Here is a 23,331-nt window from a genome sequence, read left to right as displayed (position 1 = left end):
TACAATATTAGAATCCGACTAGTGGAGTAGTAATAATTAAAAGTATTGGAAATTGGAAATACCTAAAAACTGTACTTGAGTAAATGTACTTTACTTTACAACACTGGTCATGACAAAGTGACGAAAGCCCAACTACAATATGGGATTATCTTGTCCACTCAGTGTGAAACATCCCCTCAACCTATAAGGAGCAGAGATTAATTTAGAAGGCGAGTTGAATGGCCCTGTGGAGTGATAAGTCTTTTTGATAAACACCAGCCACTGAACACAAGCCACCCCATTAACACCGCAGGGACAGGCTGTGGGCCAACCTCTAACCGGTCCTTTGTGTCTTCCATGCAAATCGGCCCTCGCTACCTGAAAGGGCACCACAAATAGATTATCCTCATGCTAACGAGCCCTGGTACCGGGCCGTCTAACGCACGGGGAACCTGTTCCGTGGTTGTCAGGGGCAGCCGGTGGGAGGACCCCAATCACTCTCCTTGATAAATATTGAAGCTGGGGCTCACACTGCCACCACTTGTAATTCATCTCTCCTCACAAGATGGAGTGGGCTTCGCTGTGAAGGCCTGACTTCAAAACTTCTGCCAAATACCGCTGCTCTTTGTTCGGATTATACCACAGCCTCCTCAGTTGAGTTCTGGATGGCTGCACTCATCTAATACAGCGTTGGTACACTCATACATACTATGCCAGTAGAAGACTTTGTCCTGGCAACTAACAGTCCCTCTGGGATTTACAAAAAAAGGCAGTGACCTGAATGGGGGATGTCAGTTCCATCTCCCCGGGGACATAGCCCACCAGTGTACAGTAATGACTAAAGATTTATGTTCAGGTAAGGCCGCGGGGGTAAGTTAAGGTGGGATGCCTCTCGAGAGACCACCCAGGGGGACGTCTTCTGCAAGTGAAGTCAACAGCAAGGGTCGTCTGATTGTCTGTCCAACAGACATGCTCTGCATTCCCAGGCGGGCAGCAGTGCTCACTCCAAATACCAAGACACACTTCTCATCTCCGTAGACTTGCTGCAATTGCTCGTCATGAGCAAGAGCCAAGGCTCAGCAGAATGACTCTTAAAATAAAGTGCATCTCATTAATTCCCCTGTTGTCTTTCACCTACTATCTATGTCCAGACGTATCTAATGGGAATCATATGGCTGTGCGGGATGCCCGAGTTCGTATGCATGCCTTTTCTCACAACACACAGAAAAATGCTGCAGTGCAACGTCGCTGAGCAGACAGCACTATATCTAAATAATCGTGTGAGCGCAGAGTATTCGTTCTCCCTGGGTTGTGTACAGCTGTGTAAAGTAACTATGTACATTTACTTAGTACTGTACTTAAGTACAATTCTGAGGTATTTGTACTTTACTTGAGTATTTCCAATTTCCAAAACTTCTACTCCACTACATCTCGAATCCAAATATTGTACTTTTACTCCACTAAATTTTCATGAAAACTTTAGTTACTAGTGGCTTTGCAGATATAAATTATAATATTACAAAACACACATTAACCACTTTAGCCCTATTTTATACCTATTATACTATTTTATATCTACAAGCTCACAACTTGTGGGCTTGTAGATCTGCTATTTTCAAACATTTTGTACTTTGACTTTTAGTACTACTTCAAGTACATTTCGATGCCCATACTTTTGTACTTTTACTCAAGTACATTTTGAATTCCGGACTTTTACTTTGTAACAGCTAGTATTTCTACATTGCAGTATTGATACTTTTACTAAAGTAAAAAAAATGCAGTACTTTTTCCATCACTGTCTAAATAATGGCGTGAGCTCAGAGTACTCGTTCTCCCTGGGTTGTGTATACTGTACGTGTGTGTCTGTGTGCTTGTCTGTGCTAATGAGGCACTCTGCGGGGTGATGTTATCCAGTACCATGGTAGTCTTCATCGCGTGGCGAGTCCACCGAGGTGTTGGCTAATATTTCCTCCAGGAGCAGAAACCTGAGACACTGGCGTGTCCAGCAGACAAGCCCGCGAGCAGGCCTGTTTGCCCTAGTTAGCACCTACTGTAGGTCTCCTTCTCACCTGTCAAAAGGCTCCCCTATCCCTCAAACACTTGCAAACACACCAATAGGGAATCCATAGTGCATATTTTGGGCAGCCCAGTTATACAGTACAATAAATTCTTCCTCCAGCTTATTAAAAACATGCGCTATTGGCCCGGACCGCTGGCGTAGCGGTCCGGGCACCCATGGGCCAAAGTAGCCTGACGTTGTGGGTTTGAGTCCTGATCCCCGACAGCCTTTATGGCATGCTAACCCTAACCCCATCTCTCTCCCCCATTTCCTGTCAACTTACTATCCTATCAATAAAAGGCATAAAAAAGCCCAAAATTAAATCTTTAAAAAAATGCATCTCTCTCTCTCTCTCTCCCTCAGTGACCTCTCACTTGCCCACACCGGAGCCCCTAGTTATCTTTCACCCCTGGCAGCTGGTAAATCACTGTGTTTTTACAGTTAGATGAGCTACAGTCGCACAGAGACTGCACAGGTCTACGGGAGGTGGCAGGAGATATGGGTCAAGAGGCGTCTCAGAGTTTATGAATTTACTGGCCACGGTGGAGAGCCACAAGGAAGGGAAAATGGGACCCGGTAAGTCCCTGAAGCCACTGAGGCATGATGCCTTTGTCAGATTCAAAAGACTATGTTTCCGCAATGATATTAAGATATGGCCATGGCCAAATATTTCTTTCTGTGGTGTTGAGGGATGGACAACGTCCGTGAATTGGGTAACAGTCCCGAATGCACCTATTTGTCAGTCATGGTGGGGGAGGGTGTTTCTTCTTTGAAGGTCTTTCTGATCCGGCACTGTGAAGAAATGTGGCAAAACATAATATTTTGTAATGATTGGAAGGAATTCTGTCTAAATCTTTATTCCAGCGATAGCGAATGTTGGCGTTGGTTACTCCTTTTTTCCCACCGTTATGACTTTACGCCTTGGCTAAGCCTTTTGTAAAAGCTCCGCAGCTTAATACGTCCAGTATGTGACAAATTCTTAAACATTCCCGACAGCCAAAAGTGAGAAAATTCACACCGTCGAAAAAGAAAAGAGTCTTAAAACACATCTGTAAAAGCTGCCTCATCGTAAAATACAACCGACTCTACACAATTCAAAGGCTCGGGCCATGGAGGATCTCCAATCCGACCCCGTCCATCGTCAGAAAGACAGGGTCTTGGTTCACATTGATGCTCATTGATTACCTTTCAGCATGTTGCTGACGAGGAACAATAAAACATTCAACAGGGGGGGCAAGGTCAGACGGAGGAATGTCAAAACAACAGAGACATGCAGAGAAAAGCAGGCGGACAGACGAGCTGTCAGACATCTCAGACACGCAGCCCTGAGGGCATGGCGAGGCTGCAGCTCTGTGCGTTTGTTATCCTCTGGGCGGATGAAGTTCCGTCTCAGCCAATTAGGTCTGAGGACACAGCACTGATGGAGAATATGCATGTACAAACACCACTAATACACAGAGGAACATAGTACTGTACGCACACTCATTAAGGCATGCAGGCATTGCACACACGGACACAGACCAACACACTCATGGATTGTATACAGACACAAAGTGATGGACGGACAGACACATCCACAGGTGCACACATGAACACATACGCGGGTGCGCATGGCATGCATGCCTGAAAGTCACTCATTTTACCAGCAGAAACATCCTGCTGCAGTAGGTGCCTAATGTTAAACAGAAACAAATATGCAGTATATCGTCGTTGTCGGATGAAAACCTTGTATGTCCAAAACCGTTCGTTTTGCATTTATCATTTTAAAAATGATTAAACTAGTGAAAACAGCCGATCTACAAGCACACAACGCCTCGCACTGCGAGGCGTTGTGTGCTTGTAGATCTGCTGTTTTCACTACTTTTGTGTGACGACCTTGTATGATGAAGCAAGGCTTTACTTTGCGAAAGTAACATACAAATTTGAAACTTGGAGATACGAGGTTTCCACCCGACAACGACAATATGCTTCTTCCCATTAGAAAATAATCACTTTTAAGCCCCCATGCACCAAGTGAGACATACTGGTCCACTTTTGGTCGCTTCAGCATTGCCCTTTTCCCCCCCATGACCTCTGACCTTTTGTTGACCCCCAAAGGACTAATGCATGCTGTGGCCTGATATTGCCTCATTGAGCAATGCAGGCCTGCTGTCTGCTGCTGCAACGGGGTATAGTCTGAATGCTAAAGCGCTTCAGACATTTTCATAACACTAATTTAAGAGCTGGGAAGTAACATTTAACCTGAGCTATTAAGGATCTGGCTAAAGAAGACTCTGAACTGTTGTTCATTACCTTTCTCTTTGATTTACACCCCAGACATTACCTTACACGAGGTGAATGTAATATTGGCTGAGGCAGCTTAACCTTCATGTTACAATGGAGAGAAGGTTTAAATTGGTAAGGAATCAGTCTTACTGAAGTTTTTGTTGAGCAAGTAGTGTGGAATTCAAAAAAGATGTTAGCGGCAGATTTGAGTCATTATAAAAATATCCACCCGACAAATGGTGTGTCGACTTGTTTTATAATGTTAACCAGTGTGGAAAACTGTGGACCCAGTTTCACCGGTGATTCAGCGGAACGTTTTGCCACCAAAATGCAATCATGTCAATGGAATGTGCGTCCAATGATTAACACACTTGTGCGCGTACACACACGTGCGTGCGCATGCGCGCGAGCACGCACGCAGCAAGTAAACATCTTTAACAGCTTGGTGTCTGGCTACGGTATATGAAGAGTATCCACCTCGTATGAATAATGAGGGGTGAGTGAAGGTTGTAATGAGGCATGATAAAAGTGAAGTCTAATCTGGGGAAGCAGAGGGAGTGGGTGCACGCGTTGTTTGATGGGGTGGGGGGCGGTTGTTGATGGGCTGTAGCTGATATGACAGATACGTATGGTTCCTCCTCGTCTCCACGCCTGGTTCTGTTCAGGCCCTTGGCTGAGAACAAAGCCCACATGGCCCATTCCGGCATGAAGGACCACTCATTCAAACAACCGACGCAATCATCATCGATCTCGCGCAACGTCGCGACTGGATCTGCCCTCCGCCAGGCTCTGCTTCCAAAGGCGAGTCCGCACGGCAGGCTCACGCAGAGGCAAAAGATACATAAACAAGGGCATGTGAGCGTGTGCATACATATGCATATATGCGCATAGACACGCATGCACGCGCGCGCGCACACACACACACACACACACACACACACACACACACACACACACACACACACACACACACACACACACACACACACACACACACACACTCTTTCAAATAAACATTCTTCATGGTTTTGACGTTGCTATATTTCTGTCCTAATAGCAGGCGCACGCTGTATTGTATACTGCAAGTTTGCCAGAACAGGGTGAGACCGCGCTAATGAGGTTAAATGATCCGGATAATAAACACAGCCCACTGCTCAGACCAGTGGGATGAATAGGGCTGCATACTTTGATCATGTCACTCCTGGAAAAGGTATTTTGGTATTGGCGCACAAAGTCTGGTACAGTGGCGGAGCGACAGTAGAACAGTAGAACAATTTGTACACATGGTCTGTCAATAACATCAACAACAGTTAAGCTGCATATTTGGGAATGGTAAACCAGCGCACCATTTAAAGGGGCCCCACCAGGCCACCATGCTTTTAAGAATATATATTTTATATAAATATTGGTCCATAATACGGTTTTATACAGGTTTTAGCCTAAACAACCACAGATATTGAAATTTCATGTTCCCCTGTTTATACGTACAGTACAGCCCTGAGAGTTGTGTAGCATCTTCACAGGAGGCAGTGCGCTAATTCTGTCTGTTATCTCAAGGCGAAACTGCTGCTAATTCACCCATGTATTAGTATTATTAATTGTTGGCTCGGACCTGGCCTAGAGGTCCGGGCACCTAGGCTCATAAGCAGCTTGACAGCGCACTGAGGGTTAGTGTTACGGTCATTTTAATTTCATCTGATTAAAAGAGAGCTTTAAATGTCATTGAATGTGCACTGTCCACATTTATTGGCATTGATTCCCAGGGATGTATGGATATGAAATTCCCAAACTCTAAGATTATTCACTTCTTTCAGTATTTATTCCCCTACCCCCAACGCCCTCAAGTCATTGCCAATCCCCTCCATATGTATGTACTGTAGGTCCTGTTCCCTCCATGTATGTACTGTAGTTCCTATTCCCTCCATGTACACTAAGTTCCTGTCACTGCTGACATCTACTGTCTTGCCAGTGGGAGGGTGTAGGCAGCATCCAGGGCCGTAGAAGAAGAGACTCGCAAGTTCGCAACATGCTTTGATCTCGCCGCTCGTTCTATCTCAATAGAGCATTGCAGCGGAAGTGGTTTACTGGTGCCACTTAAAAATCGTCATTCATTTTCCCCATAGACCTTTACAAAGATATTTATAACAATTATGTTAAGCCTAGAACCAAGCCATCCAGGATGGCAGTGAATCATGACCATAAAACCTTTGATCCCATGTGAAAATATATTTTAAAGCTATACTGTGTAAGTTGCTCAACTAGTGGTCAGTAGCGTCCGCGTCTTTCGGCCGTTTTTCGCCGCGGACCGGGCCTCACACCCCCGCGTCACCCCCGCGTCTGCCTCCACCTCGCCGAGATCTATCTTTAGAGGGGTCCCTGGTTCCTGTGCGTTCAGGCATTCCGGAGAAACGGAGTGTTTCACCCGAGTATAGATAGATACACACGGGCGCCTACAAATATGGCCGCCCTATTGTGATAGCTAGCGACCCCACTTCAAGATGCGCTGTGATTGGCCGGCAGTGTATAACCCTCGCTGTGATTGGCCGGTAGTGTATGATGACGTAATCTTTGCGCGAAAACCGGACCCCGGTCAGGATCATAGAAAACATATAAAGAGAAGGCTTCAGAAGCTGAAAATAACGGAGTGGGTGTTCTAAAACTTTAGCGATTTAAGAGTTAGGACAATTTTAAGATTTGTTTTATAAAAAAAGTTACATGGTACAACTTTAATATTAAATTATTTGATATACTACATTTAATAACTACCCTTTGTTTAGCGATTTTCAAAATGTTCTTTTCATAGAAACAAAGGTTGTATGGTCATGATTCAATGCCATCCTGGATGGCTTTGTTCGAGGCTTAACATGATTGTTATAAATATTTTTGTAAAAGTCTATGGGCAAAATGAATGACGATTTTGTGGCACCATGTTCAATTGATCCATTTCTTGTAAAATGAACTGAATGTCCATTAACGCGCACAATCTGGTAAATAAACAAAAAAGTAAAGAGGACCTGGCGCATGTGAAGGAACGCACCATCCCCGACCAACTTGTACCCAGCTGGCACACGACGTCAGTACAACGTTGGGACAACGTTGTACTCCAACGTTGGATGACCATTGGATTTTGGTTGTAAATGAAAGTTTGTCTGACGTCCTAACCTAACGTTGGTTAGACGTCAGAACCTGATGTTGCTTTGACGTCGTAACCTGATGTTGGTTTGACATCTTAAACTAACGTCGATTCAACGTTAATCTCTGATGTTACATAGACGTTGATTAAAGGTTAGACTCCCAACGTTGGATACCAGTTGTATTTTGGTTGTAAATGAAAGTTTGTCTGACGTCCTAACCTAACGTTGGTTAGACGTCAGAACCTGATGTTGCTTTGACGTCGTAACCTGATGTTGGTTTGACATCTTAAACTAACGTCGATTTAACGTTAATCTCTGATGTTACATAGACGTTGATTAAAGGTTAGACTCCCAATGTTGGATACCAGTTGTATTTTGGTTGTAAATGAAAGTTTGTCTGACGTCCTAACCTAACGTTGGTTAGACGTCAGAACCTGATGTTGCTTTGACGTCGTAACCTGATGTTGGTTTGACATCTTAAACTAACGTCGATTTAACGTTAATCTCTGATGTTATATAGACATTGATTAAAGGTTAGACTCCCAACGTTGGATACCAGTTGTATTTTCGTTGTGAATGAAAGTTTGTCTGACATCATGACCTAACGTTGGTTAGACGTCATAACCTGATGTTGGTTTGACATCTTAAACTAATGTTGATTTAATGTTAATCTCTGATGTTACGTAAACGTTGATTAAAGGTTAGACTCCCAACGTTGGATGTTGAAAAAGAAAGTTTGTCTGACGTCATAACCTAATGTTGGTTAGACGACATAACCCGATGTTGGTTTGATGTCATAACCTGATGTTGGTTTGACATCTTAAACTAACGTTGATTTAATGTCAATCACTGATGTTACTTAGACGTTGATTAAAGGTTAGACTTCCAACGTTGGATACCGGTTGTATTTTGGTTGAAAATCAAAGTTTGATTGACGTCATAACATAACATTTGTTTGATGTCAATCTCTAATGTTATGTAGACGTTGATTAAAGGTTAGACTCCCAACGTTGGGTTTTTAAGTTTGATTGACGTCATGACCCAACATTGGTTTGATGTCAATCTCTGATGTCATGTAGACATTGATTAAAGGTTAGACTCCCAATGTATTTTTGTTGAAAAGTAAATCGGATTGACGTCATAAGGCAAACATTGATTTGATGTAAGCATCTGATGTTATCTTGACATTGAATTTTGGTTGGTCTCCTAACGTTGGATAAAAGTTATTTTAGTTGAATAAAATTGGACTGACATAATCCAACGTCAGCTTGATGTTAATCTCAGATGTTATGTAGACGATTACTGGTTCAACTCCAAATTTGGATACAAGTTCTAATTTGGTTAAATGAACATAACCCAACGTTGGCAAGACGTCATCCTCCAATGTTGGTTAGACATGTAAGCAAGAGGTGCATTGCTGTCAAAACCCAACATTAGGTTGACATCAATGACCAAAGTTGGAAATGCAAAACATCAGAGGGCGTGAAAACCAACGCTAACATCACATCAACTTCCAGACATATGACAGTATGACACCAAATTGTGTCAAGTACTGAATAGTGAATAGAGGGTAGCTCACACAGCAGTCACTAGGTCTGATTAAGCTTGATCCAGAAAAGAACATAACAGTTCACCTTTTTTTTACCTTAACACTGGACAAATAAAGAAATACATTAAATAATAGCACAGCCTACCTCAGAGAGAACTTCCAGACAGTTTCCTTTTTACTTGCATATGTCCCACAACAACAAAATTATTAATAAAATATATTCCGGTGTGTTCACAACAAAAATATAATAATTAAAAAATATAATCCAGTGAGTTCACAACAACAACAAAAATTATTTAAAAAAATATATTCCGGTGAGTTCACAACTACAAAAAATAATTAAAAAAATGTATTCCGGTGAGTTGCCAGATTAAACTGTAGGTCCAAACAGAACTACCAAGATCCCCCAGAATTCACAGTGTCAGTTCAATCAGTTCTGAGTGCATGCGTTTGTGTCCCGAGCTGCCTCCTCTTGCCTGCATGTCCAGTGAGCTACCAGGTTTTAGGTCCAACCAGAACTAATTCAAGTTATATCAGTCCATAGTGTCCCTCTTGAAATGGACAGTTCCCCTGTGTCTCCCGCCTCTGCTGCTTTAGGTTGTCCTCTGCTTCTGGGTTGAACGTCATGACGGCATCTGTAGAAAAAGAGAATACAAAATATGTAACATGCTGTCATAACCTTACACCACCACATTGTCATGTTTTGCAAATTAAATTATTTACAGGTGTGTCTACAAGGTCACAATGCATACAAAAACTTGAAAACTTCACATCATGTTCACCCTCATAACCTTAAAATAACAAGAGTTCAGTTGGTTAAGCAGGCCCTCACCCAGAAGAATTAAATTGTAAGACACTGAAAACCACAGAACACCCAAACCTTATACTGTGTTATGCTGTGCATTACTTCTTACTTACTTAAAAAGCTTGGTCACAGAGGTGCTTCTTCTCTCCATCCTCTCAACGACTGGACCCAAGCAGACACATCACGCCAGCTAAGAGAGAGAGAAGAAAGAAGGAAATAGGTTAGACCAGGGTTTCCTAAAGTGGGTGCTGTTGCACCCTAGGGTGCCTTGATGCCAGTCCAGGGGTGTCTCAGAATAATCTGATCATCAATATCACTACATCAATATCAGTTCACTAAGTAAAACTGACCTGATTTGTGAGGAGTTATTTTTCCATCTACGGCCAACTCTCTTCTGCAAAAATATCAGATCTACAAGCTCACAACATGTCACGACGCGCTGTGAGCTTGTAGATCGGCTATTTTTGGTGAACCTTCCTCCCAGAATAGGGATGCTGGGGTTCAAGTGGTTAAACATAAAGTATAAAGTTATTTTCAGTCAAGTTCTAATGGAAACTGATATTTCTCCAATGGTGTAAGATTCAAAATATTTACAGTGTACTTCAAGGGTGCTGTGGATTAAAATATTATTTACAGGGGCGAGGTGACCCGAGTCAAAAATGTTTGAAACCCCCTGGGTTAGACACCAAATCAAAGACACTTGCCATTGTATCAAAGGGAAGGACATGTTTTGCCCAATTACATTATTTACAGATTGGTGTGTGCCAATTGTCTGTCCTTGGTCAACATGAAGTTACCTTGTATTGCTCTAAAATACATCAGTCTTCTCCAAAGCCACCTTCCTTTTCCCCCTTCATGTGGTTACCGAAGAGCCTGAAGAAAAACATTTTTGTGAACAATATAGTAGGGTAAGGTTCTTTTGTAAACATGGCATATAATCTCTTGATCCCTTGTTGATCAGGTGGCCCAGGGTGGTCCGCTTTTTTAAACCCTCTACACCAAATCTGCTCAGCAACAGCAGGTCTATAAGCTACATTCATGCAAAATTGTATTTATTTATTTTCACATAATTTTCACATATCATGACATTGTCATAAGAGGGGGTTCCAGTGGTTAAGCTGCGAAAAAATGAAAACATGCAGACAGGCCATCGCCTAGAATAATTAAACAAATAATTATGCAGACACTGAAAACCACATCACACAAGGGTTAATTCATATTGTATGTTGAAACATGCAGAGAGGGAAGCAAGCACATCTCCAAAGATTTACAGGTGCCGAACCAAGGAATATATAATATACACACCATGGAAGGAGGAGGTTCACACACTGTTCCAGAGCTCCAGTAAATAGTTTATTAGGATAGAATAATAACTATTTACCGGAGCTCTGGAACAGTGTGCGAACCTCCTCTTCTTCCATGTTGAAACATGCACTTTATACTGTGACTCATATAAAGCCTACCAAGGTCTTAAAAGCTTGGTCATCACAGAGATGTTGCTCCTCTCTCCATCCTCTATCCTGTCAACCACTGGCACCAGGTCCGAAAGGACTATCAGACACGTCACGCCACCTGAGAGAGAAAGAGAGGTTAGACACCCAATCAAAGCGTTATAATTTTCCATCGCACAACAGTTTGTAGATTGGCTATTTAGTACAAAACAATGATCAGACTACCTGGTTGTTATCTCCCAAGAGTAGAAACCACCATGTCTATCCCAAAGGAAAGGCGGGACAAGCACAGCAGACACCTGAGAGAGAGAGAGAGGGAGAAGTGAAAACAGACTAGTGACTAGTTCATACATGTTTGCTTCCACATAAGACAGGACTGGACACTGCGTCACAAAAACAAGCAGCCACCCAACGTACGGCACCTGAGACACAGAGAGAAAGGAAATAAAATCAGCACAAAAAGAAAGGAAACTTGACTTCGGTCCATTATCTCCCCTTTAATAATACCAATTTGTATTGTTTTATATCATTTTTATCATTGATTCGTCACCTTTACAACAAAGTACAGCTTGTAAGCATCGGGCATTCGAGGCATGAGCTACACAACCTAACGTGTGGGTAGCGCCGATCAAGGTTTTGCCAAAATGGCTTGCAATATTGTTCTGCTGGCATTTACTCTCATTGTGGGCTTCCCTGACACTGAGCTTAAAATTAACAAAGTGTAAAAATGGTCAACATGTGTTGTTTTTTCTTTTCCTTATTACTGTGGGAGAGTGCAATCATTCAATCATTAAAGGGGAGATATAATGGACCGAAGTCACAAAAATAGCTGATCTACAAGCACGCACAATGTGAGGCTGTAGAATGGCTTCTCAGTTCAAATAAATCATTATTAATTAAGTAAATTACCTGGTTGGCTTAGCTCCCAGGATCACCTCATACCACCACAGAGACACCTCATGTAACAGAGAGAGAGTGAAAAAGGAAATGAATAGGTTAGATTTTATCATACTCCATCAAACAACAATGTTGCATTAGACACAAAATGATCTACAAGAACACATTGCATAATATGAGCATGTACAGTATATTATTTAGTACTTGACTAGTTCCTGCAGTGATTGGCTGCAGTAGATTGGCATTCAGACGTGTTTGTAACACCTGTGAAGTGCAGCTTTGGCAGTACAGGGTAAGAAGAGAAGGAGAAGTCTCATGCAAAAGTCATGCTGTATTCTATATTGGATCTTGGATATTATACCACAGGATGAAGATACCTTTTATTTTCCTATTGTGGATTACTACTGGATTTCCTGGATTAAAAAGGACTTTGCTAAAGGGTGGTAAGAGGAGACTTAACCTACCATATTGCATAGACTGGTTTTCTTTTCGATGTTGGAATTTTCTGTTGACAGAAGAAAAACAAAAGTTGAAAGACTACAAAATACATTACAAATGAGCCATGTACCACACACACACACACACACACACACACACACACACACACACACACACACACACACACACACACACACACACACTCCTGTTAATCACTTCTAGCTCCCACTCCCACTTTGAGAACCATGGCACAAAATCAGTGTTTGTCAATTATGCATTTGAGCCATGGACCACCATTTAGTGAGATTTAGCCTCTCAGTCTCATACCTAATAATTTAGGAATACAGATCATGTGTAAAAAATAATTTAGCTTGTACATTTGGTTTGATTTTACAGTAATTAAAAGATCTATAGGGGTCCATTTGGTTATCAACTCCCCATCATTTAGCTGGGGACCACCTGGAAGGCTGGAACCAACCTAACATTACTAAACAAACACTATATAAATAGCAATGATTACTGTCACAATAACACTATTTAACTGCTGAATAAATAATGGACCTTGGAAACATTATATAATGGAAACTTTTTTACAGGAATGAGGGTTCCTGTCACATATTAAAAGGGGTCTGCAGCCAAATAGTCATTTTGGATTTTGGGGTCCTTGACATGAAAAGGGCTGAAAACACTGGAGTATGAATTGTAAATAGTGAAGTTGTAAAAAGTACTGGAAGCAAAAGCAATCAATTAAAATAGCTTTACATACCTGTGTCATCTCCCTGCTCCAAAACTCCTTCTCTGTGTGCAAAAAGTCTCCATAATGTAGATTTAATCCCACAAATAGACTGGCAGCAACCTATCTTCCTGTTCAACAATCAACAGTGATTTTATTTAGTTTAGTTTTATCTTAAATCACTTTTAGACAAGCAGCTCTCAATGCTTGCTGTTGGTGACAAATGTAACTGCTGTGGGCTGTTTGGATTCAAAGTGGGGGTGTGCTCTCAGCAGAGCCAGTGGTAGCTGGCCACATCACAGTCACATGACACACAGCCAATCAGGCATTTGCAATTGCATTGTGGGCAGTGTAGTTGATTTTCAAACTGCTTTCCATAAACACACATATATTGTGTTCCTCTCTGTAACTACAAAGATGGCTCCCTTCATCTTTCATATGTTTCCTCCAAACTATAATATCCCAAAAGATAGGCATTAAAATGTGTTTTAATCAGATTTAATTACATATGATAATTTGCTTGTACAACCAATGTCTGCCCAACATTATTTTACTAACGTCCACATAACGTTGAAGTCTAACATCATCAGACGTTGATATTTGGTTGGTTTTAGGTTGTGTTGGTAACTAACCAATAACCAACGTCTGTTCAACGTATTATCCCAACGTCAGGTTGACGTCAGGATGATGTTTTTATTGTATTATACTCATTTCAAGCAGGATAGTTTTATATTAAGCTTCTGAAGCATTGAGGAATACAGTATGGTAGTGGATCTCAAACATTTCAAAGAAGAAACATTTCCATTAGAGAAGATTTTGATGAGTCAAGCAGTGATTCTCAACTATTTTAATTGCAAGAACCCCAGTTTGACATGCATTAGTCTAAGTACGGACCTCCATTTTATGGCATTTCTATCTGAGACCCCAATTTATTGTAAAATCAATGTTAATGGGTCCATTTTGGTTCCATTTGTACACTCTATGAGTTACCCATAAGGGTCCATTTCATTCCTAACTCTCATTTAGCAGGGGACCCCCTGGAACTCCCTCAAGGACCCCACTTCGAGAACAAATGCAGTTAATATCAGGTTGCCATTCCATATATCTTTACTGTTTTTAAACCATTAAGACATAAGGTCGATACCTTCTAAAGCCTGACCTAAGTTTTCAGAAAAAAACGCCTGAGGGATAAAACAGGGGTTCCCGTCCATAATGGGTTGTGTATGTTGGGCTGATTTGTACACTTTGTTCTATGTCACATCTATGATAAACTTCATAGTTAATAGTATGCGGTATTAAACTGTGGATACCCCAGGCTGGCTTGCGGTGGACATTTTTGTCTGAATGATATTTTTGCCATGGAGTGGACAATAATGTTACCAGTAGCACACAAAGAGCCAGTCTCAAATGTCTACTAGCACAGTGGTTCTCAAAGCAGGTTGAGAGGGACCTCAAAGTTCCTTGAATGCGGTCCAAATCGAACATTACAGGTCTGTAACTCTGAGAGTGTATGGAACCAAATGGACCCATAAACACTCTCAGAGTTATGGGTCCTTAAAAATAATAATAATACAAATAAATTGAGAACCACTGTACTAGTGGAATATAGTGTCATACATATCCTGAAGAAACCCTGGAGACTGGGACAGAAATTTAGTCTCATGATCAAAATTACAACATTGTTATTTAAAAACAAAATCTAAAATCTACCATGGTCAAAGGCAAGTCTCGCCACATGTGTCAATGTACAGACATTGATGATCCCTGTGCCAGGAGATATTATGGGATATGTTGTTTTTATCTTTAAATGGGTATACCCCATTTGATGGTGTCCCATAGATGTTCAACAATGACCTATTACAGCTGAGGTCAAGACCTTTCCATTAACAGTTAGCCATTTCTAGCCTATGTAAGCCCTTCTGTGGCTGAATGATATGCCTTTAATCATGGACTCTAGGCAAGATTCAGAGGTCATTGTCACAGCATTCTGCTGTGTACTGTTAGATAAGCATCATGGTGTGCCTATCTGTCTGTCTGTCTTTCTCTCTTTATCGCCCGAGTTTAGGCCACAATGCATTTTGTTATACCCCCACTGAAGAAATATAGGCCTACTTGTCCTCTAAGTTCCTGTCATTTCAGATTAGATACACTAGCTCTTATTTAGGATTCAAAACATTGAAATTGAAATGGTCTTGGACTTTAAGGACAACCCACATTCATTTATAATCGGCACTGTTGCGGCCTATCTTTAGTTTTTTGTTGAGCCAATGTAATGGTACGCTGGACCAATGAAGTGGCTAGTGTCCTCAGGGGTTGCTTATCAAGGAACTTTGACATTCTTGCTAGATACCTTGTTCACTATGTCCATGCCAATAAACTCCCCCGTTATACTGGTCTTGTTCACATCCAAGATTAACTGAATGCTCATGCTTACCTGTAACTACCATTACATTCAAGAGAGACACTGATAGTCCAATGAATGCTATGATCCAAATTAATTTAATTTCATAAACATTCAGATGTCCCTAACTGTAATGACACCTTACTGTCCCTTAAACTGCATACTTTATGTGGTCTTTAACCAGAGATGTTCTGTTTTTATCCCCAGCAAAGCATAATCCTTTGCAATGCATACAGCATTGTAAGTTAAGCAGTCAACCTGACGTTGGGATAATACGTTGAACAGACGTTGGTTATTGGTCAGTTACCAACAAAACCTAAAACCAACCAAATATCAACGTCTGATGATGTTAGACTTCAACGTTGTGTGGACGTTGTCATAATACCGTTGGGCAGACACTGAGGTTTGGTCGAATATCCGACAACAGCATGTCAGTGATTCAACATCAGCCTGATGTTGGGAAAACACGTTGAACACACGTTGGTTATTTGTTAGTTACCAACACAACCTAAAACCAACCAAATATCTACGTCTAATGATGTTAGACTGCAACGTTGTGTGGACGTTGTCATGATAACGTTGGGCAGACATTGAGGTTTGGTCAAAAATCCGACAAGAGCATGTCAGTGTTCGACGTCAATATGACGTTGGGATTATACGTTGAACAGACGTTGGTTATTGATTAGTTACCAACACAACCTAAAACCAACCAAATATCTATGTCTAATGATGTTAGACTGCAGCGTTGTGTGGACGTTGTCATGATAACGTTGGGCAGACATTGAGGTTTGGTCAAAAATCCGACAAGAGCATGTCAGAATTCGACATCAACCTGACGTTGGGATTATACGTTGAACAGACGTTGGTTATTGGTTAGTTACCAACACAACCTAAAACCAACCAAATATCAACGTCCGATGATGTTAGACTTCAACGTTATGTGGACGTTAGTAAAATAACGTTGGGCAGACATTGAGGTTTGGTCTAATACCGACAACAGCATCTGAGTATTCAACGTCAACCTGAAGTTGGGATAATACGTCGAACAGACGTTGGTTATTGGTCAGTTACCAACACAACCTAAAACCAACCAAATATCAACGTCTGATGATGTTAGACTGCAACGTTGTGTGGACGTTGTCATGATAATGTTGGGCAGACATTGACGTTTGGTCAAATATCAGACAAGAGCATGTCAGAATTCAACATCAATATGACGTTGGGATAATACGTTGAACAGACATTGGTTATTGGTTAGTTACCAACGCAACCTAAAACCAACCAAATATCAGCGTCTGATGATGTTAGACTGCAACGTTGTGTGGACGTTGTCATAATAACATTGGGCAGACATTGATGTTTGGTCAAAAATCCGACAACAGCATGTCAGTATTCGACGTCAAGATGACGCTGGAATAATACGTCGAACAGACGTTGGTTATTGGTCAGTTACCAACACAACCTAAAACCAACCAAATATCAACGTCTGATGATGTTAGACTGCAACGTTGTGTGGACGTTGTCATAATAACATTGGGCAGACATTGACGTTTGGTCAAATATCAGACAAGAGCATGTCAGTATTCGACGTCAAGATGACGCTGGGATAATAAGTCGAACAGACGTTGGTTATTGGTCAGTTACCAACACAACCTAAAACCAACCAAATGTCAACGTCTAATGACGTTAGACTGCAATGTTGTGTAGACGTTATTATAATAACGTTGGACAGACACTGAGGTTCAGTCAAATATCCGACAACAGCATGTCAGTGATTCAACATCAGCCTGATGTTGGGAAAACATGTTGAACACACGTTGGTTATTCGTTAGTTACCAACACAACCTAAAACCAACCAAATATCTATGTCTAATGATGTTAGACTTCAACGTTATGTGGACGTTAGTAAAATAACGTTGGGCAGACATTGAGGTTTGGTCAAAAATCCGACAAGGGCATGTCAGTGTTCGACGTCAACATGATGTTGGGATAATAGGTTGAACAGACGTTGGTTATTGGTTAGTTACCAACGCAACCTAAAACCAACCAAATGTCAACGTCTGATGATGTTAGACTGCAACGTTGTGTGGACGTTAGTAAAATAACATTGGGCAGACATTGAGGTTTGGTCAAAAATCCGACAACAGCATGTCAGTATTCGACGTCAACCTGACGTTGGGATAATACGTTGAACAGATGTTGGTTATTGGTTAGTTACCAACACAACCTAAAACCAACCAAATATCTACGTCTAATGATGTTAGACTGCAACGTTGTGTGGACGTTGTCATAATAACGTTGGATAGACATTGAGGTTTGTCCAAAAATCCGACAACAGAATGTCAGTATTCGACATCAAGATGACGTTGGGATAATACGTGAACAGACGTTGGTTATTGGTCAGTTACCAACACAACCTAAAACCAACCAAATATCAACGTCTGATGATGTTAGACTTCAACGTTATGTGGACGTTAGTAAAATAACGTTGGGCAGACATTGAGGTTTGGTCAAAAATCCGACAACAGCATGTCAGTATTCGACGTCAACCTGACGTTGGGTTAATAGGTTAAACAGACGTTGGTTATTGGTTAGTTACCAACAAAACCTAAAACCAACCAAATGTCAACGTCTGATGATGTTAGACTGCAACGTTGTGTGGACGTTAGTAAAATAACGTTGGGCAGACATTGAGGTTTGTTCAAAAATCCGACAACAGCATGTCAGTATTCGACGTCAACCTGACGTTGGGATAATACGTTGAACAGACGTTGGTTATTGGTTAGTTACCAACACAACCTAAAACCAACCAAATATCAACGTCTGATGATGTTAGACTGCAACGTTGTGTGGACGTTGTCATAATAACGTTGGGCAGACATTGAGGTTTGGTCAAAAATCCGACAACAGAATGTCAGTATTCGACGTCAGGATGACGTTGGGATAATACGTTGAACAGACGTTGGTTATTGGTCAGTTACCAACACAACCTAAAACCAACCAAATATCAACGTCAATTGACGTCAAATTAATACGTTGATACAACGTTGGAAGTTGACGTTGGTCCAACGTTGGATTTTGGTTAGCTGACGTCGCGACCTAAATCCAACCAAAAATCAACGTCAACGGACGTCGTGTGCCAGCTGGGTAGGAGTCGCTAGTGCAGCAACAGAGGCTGCCCTCCCCTGTCAGCTTTACAAGCCGCCAACAAGTTCAACTGTGTTTATTGGGATACATGCGGCCAAGCCGGAGGCGGTGGTGGACAGGAACTTTACCCCTGCACCACCCGGATGCCCCTTTCAGTATTTATTTTACATTTCATGTACAGTACATGATGTGCAAAAGAAAAAAAGAAAAAAGATTCAGCTCTCCTGCCTTCTCCCTGGACAAGAATTATGTGCCCATGGATTCCCAGTGCAGTTAAACCTTAAATAATTCACTATGGTTCATGACTTATTGTTACATGTCATTGTAAGAATATTTGATTGGATCTGCAGCGCATGAAATTGAAAATATAAATGAATCATAACAGCAAGTTTTTAGATACATTTAGTCATATTTTGATGATTCGCTTTTTGCCTTTTTGATTGCCAGCTTAATTGATTTTGGCCGATTCAACAATAGCAATACAACGATAGAGATACCAAATTCACCTGTTTTCAGTTACTATTCTCTTCCGTGAGCTGTGTGCCATCATGATTTCACCTTGTTTTGAGATCATTTCTCAATGGGCAAATGAAAACAAGGGCCGGGTTAAACACTCAAAAGAAAAAGATATTCGAAGCAGATGAAGGACTTGTAAATATGCTCCATCAAAGGGTTAACCTCAAAACGGCTCGAGCTGAAATAATGCAAGCCAGTGTTTATTATCTCACCAAGCTGAGGAGAACGGTGGCGTTTGACTGTTTATTATTTGGGTTTAGCTTGCATTCTGGAGGCAGTGTTTTTCACCGTTTAGTATGCGGTTTTAGTCGCCGCCTCGCCACATTCGCCTCCGTGAGGGAGAGAGGAATGTCAGAGACAGCAACTTCTCCGGTAGCCTATGTAGTATGTACAGTGGTTCTCAAAGTGGATTTCAGGGACTCTCCATGTTCCTTATGGCAAGTCTGTAACTTTGACAGTGTACAATTGGAACCAAACGGACCCGTCAGGGTCCGTTTGGTTCCATTTGTATGCTGTCAAAGTTAAGGGGAGACCTTCAAATTAAAAAGTTTGAGAACCCCTGGCCTAAGATGCACACTTGGGAGTGCCGTGAACCTGCCTTACCCCTGGATAGGGTTTCAGGAGTGACAGAGGGAGAAAGCGGAGGAGGGTATTCCGCTGTCTACGTCCACGTTACGACCCCCAACCCGGTGGTTTCTTGTTTTCCCTCAAGGCCTTCGTTTGGTTAGTTCCAGGTCATGATAATAAAAAACAGCATTACATCTGGGAGCAGCAGAATCCGGCCACCAGGAGTGACCCTTTGAGCCCCCTGCAGGTGCCAAGCCACCTGCATAGTCGCAAGCGTCCTGACCTCATTTCCTATAGCCTCTCTTCATTCTTACAGCCGCTCTTCATTCGTATAGCCTCTGTTAATTCCTCCCTCTGGATCGGTCTTGGAGAGAACCCAATTAAGCATCCCCAAATGATTCCCTCCTCGGCGAGGACTTCCAGAGAGTTGTTTATGGGGGAGAGAGAAGCCTCCACTTTGGGCCTGAGTGTCTCCACGGCCTCCCTGCATCTGGAGCTCACCCATGGTGAACTCTCAAGGTCAGCCGGGAAATATGAGCCTCGCTTTCCTCGACTTAACCATGATTTCTAACTCACAAATGAACATGGGGTTAATTCTCTGCCCCATGTGCTTGAGCTCGGGTCCTGTGGACCGCCTTAAATCACAGCTCGAATGGAAGCCTCCTCTGGAATCTACAGTACTGTCTAGCTTCTAAATTCCCACTGAGCAGCTATTCCTCTGCTATTCCTGCTGTCTTTCTTGTAATGTAATGAATGTGTGCCGGGTTTATTATGCCACAGTAAAATACACACATCAATAATACAGTACAGTGACATATATTCATTAAGTTTCAAGGCCCCAAGCCTCCATTACAAAATGAGAACACAGCAGTTCCCAAAAATATAAACCGGAGGCCATTCTTGCATGCAAGTAGCATTCCCTCCGCAGCTAAACAAAACTACAGCAAGAAAGGAATTCGAATCAAATCTGCACCTGGAAAAGGAATTAAGCCTTCCAGAATTACCGGTAGTGTCTCCCTGCCTTATTTGACCCATTAAGCCAGCCATTTGGAAGCATACAGGAGTCAGTGAATAATTTCACTGAGCGTCAACAACCTAAGTAAGGGATAGATAGCATTGTTTTTCCTGTCTGCAGAAATTACTGTCTGAGTGCTTTTTCCAAGCTAACGTGCTCAACACCCAGCACTGACAGCCTATCTGGGTACGATAGCTAGATGTCTCTCCTACAGCTGTTTTCCAGTATTCTGGAGTCAAGGGAGAAAAAAATAGGCGAAAGCAGAGAAAACGAAAGGAAAAGATTAAGGGAGGAATGAAGAAGGTATGATGACAAATGATGACAGAATATGAAAGAGACCTTTTTGGAAGAAGGGAGGGGGTGAAAAGAAGGAAAGTTTGATGTTGTGATACAGCAAAAAAAGAAACCAACATGGCATCTCCGGCAGACTTGTGCAAAATGCCTTACCACAGACACACATTACAGACAGTCACTCTGCTCAGTCACTGTTAAAAGCACAGTGCACGTGCGCGCGCGCACACACACACGCACGCACGCACGCACGCACGCACGCACGCACGCACGCACGCACGCACGCACGCACACCCTTGACCCCCAGTGCTCCGCGTTCAAGGGCAACATCAAAGGAGTTAAATACAACGACAAAATGAAAACCAGAAGCCCCCCAACAATGCCCACCGGCCTCCTTCCATTATGGTGCAGCGTGGTTAAAGTTTAACAAGGACCAGGGCTTCAGGGTCATCCTAACAAACGGTACCATCCCGCGGAGAGGTACGGCCCACGCCGCTCCGGCACTCAGCGGGGACAATGGAACGAGCGCCGCCAAAGCACTCTCAGACATGACCCCTGAACAGGGGCGTCACACCAAATTCCGGGCCCTGGGTACAAGGATTCACTGCGGGCCCCCCATGAATGTTAACTATTGAAAAATAGCAGATATACAAGCTCACAGCGCGGCACGAGTGCCGTGCTGCGAGCTTGTAGATATGCTATTTTTGAAATGTTTTGAAAATGTGTGCTAGGAACCTGTTTCCATGTCAGTGGTGCTCAAACTTTTTCATGTCAAAGGACCCCCAAGATGATATGTATTTGGCCACAGACCCCCATCTCAAAATATTTAGTTCAGGGACCCCCAGAAGCAAAATTTGAGTTACAAATGTTTGCTTAAAAATACATATATTCAAAGATTTGCACACATTTTCACGACTCTTCAAAAATAGCAGGTCTACAAGCTCTCAGCTGTGAGCTTGTATATCTGCTATTTTTCAATAGCTAAAGTTTCTAGGGCCCCTCCACCTTGGGCCCTAGTAACTCAGTCCCACTCCCCCCCCCTTGTGACGCCCCTGCCCCTGAATATGAGGAGTAAGCGTGCTTCCTCTGTGATCGTGCCTGTATGGAAACCTGCCCTTTCATTACGAGACTAAGGACCAGAGCGTTGATCCGATCCCCAAGACAGCTATAGTTGCTTCAAGATCTGCGATGACAGTCACAGTGCGCAGTACCTTTCCTCTGGCATGACTTCATTTCCAACCATTTGTTAGGCATTAGCACGCAATAAACACATCATCAGGAGGTCGCGCTGTAATGCTTTACGTGTGTGTGTGTGTGTGTGTGTGTGCCTGCCTTTCTTTGCTTATAATGTTCCGGGGCATTTGCGAGAGAGAGCACAATGAGGTCTATTTTACCTTCAAAGGAGAGGAAGACCCTGGGCTGAGGCTGAGGGATGCTGGAGACACAGCCGAGGAGCAGGGAGAGAGCCAGGAGGGTCATGGTGGGCCACGGAGGAGGTCTGGTCAACCCCTCTGGCCAGCCCATGACTGCACGGCTCAGGAACCACGCCAGGTCACCACTGCCTGTGGGGGGATAAGGAACACACGTGTTTATTCAGAGACCAGAACTGTGCATCTCCATGGTCCAAATTAAGCCATGCTGTAAGCTTAGCTGCGTGCCTGGTGTAAAGAAAAGTACAAGTAATGGTGCCAAAGGTTGAGAGGGGACGGATTCACTCAATAGTTTCACTGACAGTTGGATTTTGAGTTAGATCTTTTTCTATAAAAGTTAAAGGTCTGAGTATAACGCCAGAAACATAAGCCATATTTAAATAAAGCAGGGTCACGAACAATGAACACCTCAGTCCTGGCCCGTCCCCCCATGAGAACTCATTTAAAAATCCACTTGTCCTACAGCATAATGCAATAAAATTGATTGAAAAAGAAAGAGACAATGCTGAGCAAAGATCAGAGCTTAACGAGTCAGTTCAATTCCGTTGTTGCACTTTTACCCAGTCAGATGGCCAGGCCTTAAATATGGATGAGATAAATCTGCACAAAAGGGCTGCCAATGAAAACACTTCCTCTCAGGCCTCCGCCACCAAT

General features: G+C 42.5%; 1 protein-coding gene and 1 long non-coding RNA gene across 2 annotated transcripts in view; both read right to left on the bottom strand.

Annotated features, from left to right (window-relative positions):
* sema3c (sema domain, immunoglobulin domain (Ig), short basic domain, secreted, (semaphorin) 3C) overlaps positions 1-22,771 on the bottom strand; it is a gene marked incomplete at both ends in the record, with an annotated part of 70,926 nt that extends 48,155 nt beyond the window's left edge. The window contains one exon of the mRNA XM_080754632.1: positions 22,642-22,771. Within this exon, the coding sequence (XP_080610758.1) occupies positions 22,642-22,771 (130 nt within the window). The remainder of the gene's footprint in view (positions 1-22,641) is intronic.
* Positions 9,458-12,282, bottom strand: LOC308309242. The gene is made up of 6 exons (XR_013963320.1): positions 12,152-12,282; positions 11,468-11,541; positions 11,255-11,363; positions 10,589-10,664; positions 9,905-9,981; positions 9,458-9,621 (listed from the first exon to the last, which is right to left on the bottom strand). It is a non-coding gene; the product is annotated as an uncharacterized lncRNA (long non-coding RNA).
* Positions 22,772-23,331: the final 560 nt, after the last annotated feature.

This window comes from Nannobrachium achirus (genome assembly GCF_963921795.1).
Source record: "Nannobrachium achirus genome assembly, chromosome: 23".
Classification (NCBI taxonomy): Eukaryota; Metazoa; Chordata; class Actinopteri; order Myctophiformes; family Myctophidae; genus Nannobrachium; species Nannobrachium achirus.
The sequence above is the reverse complement of the archived record's forward strand: the minus strand, read 5'-3'. Positions and strand labels throughout refer to the sequence as shown.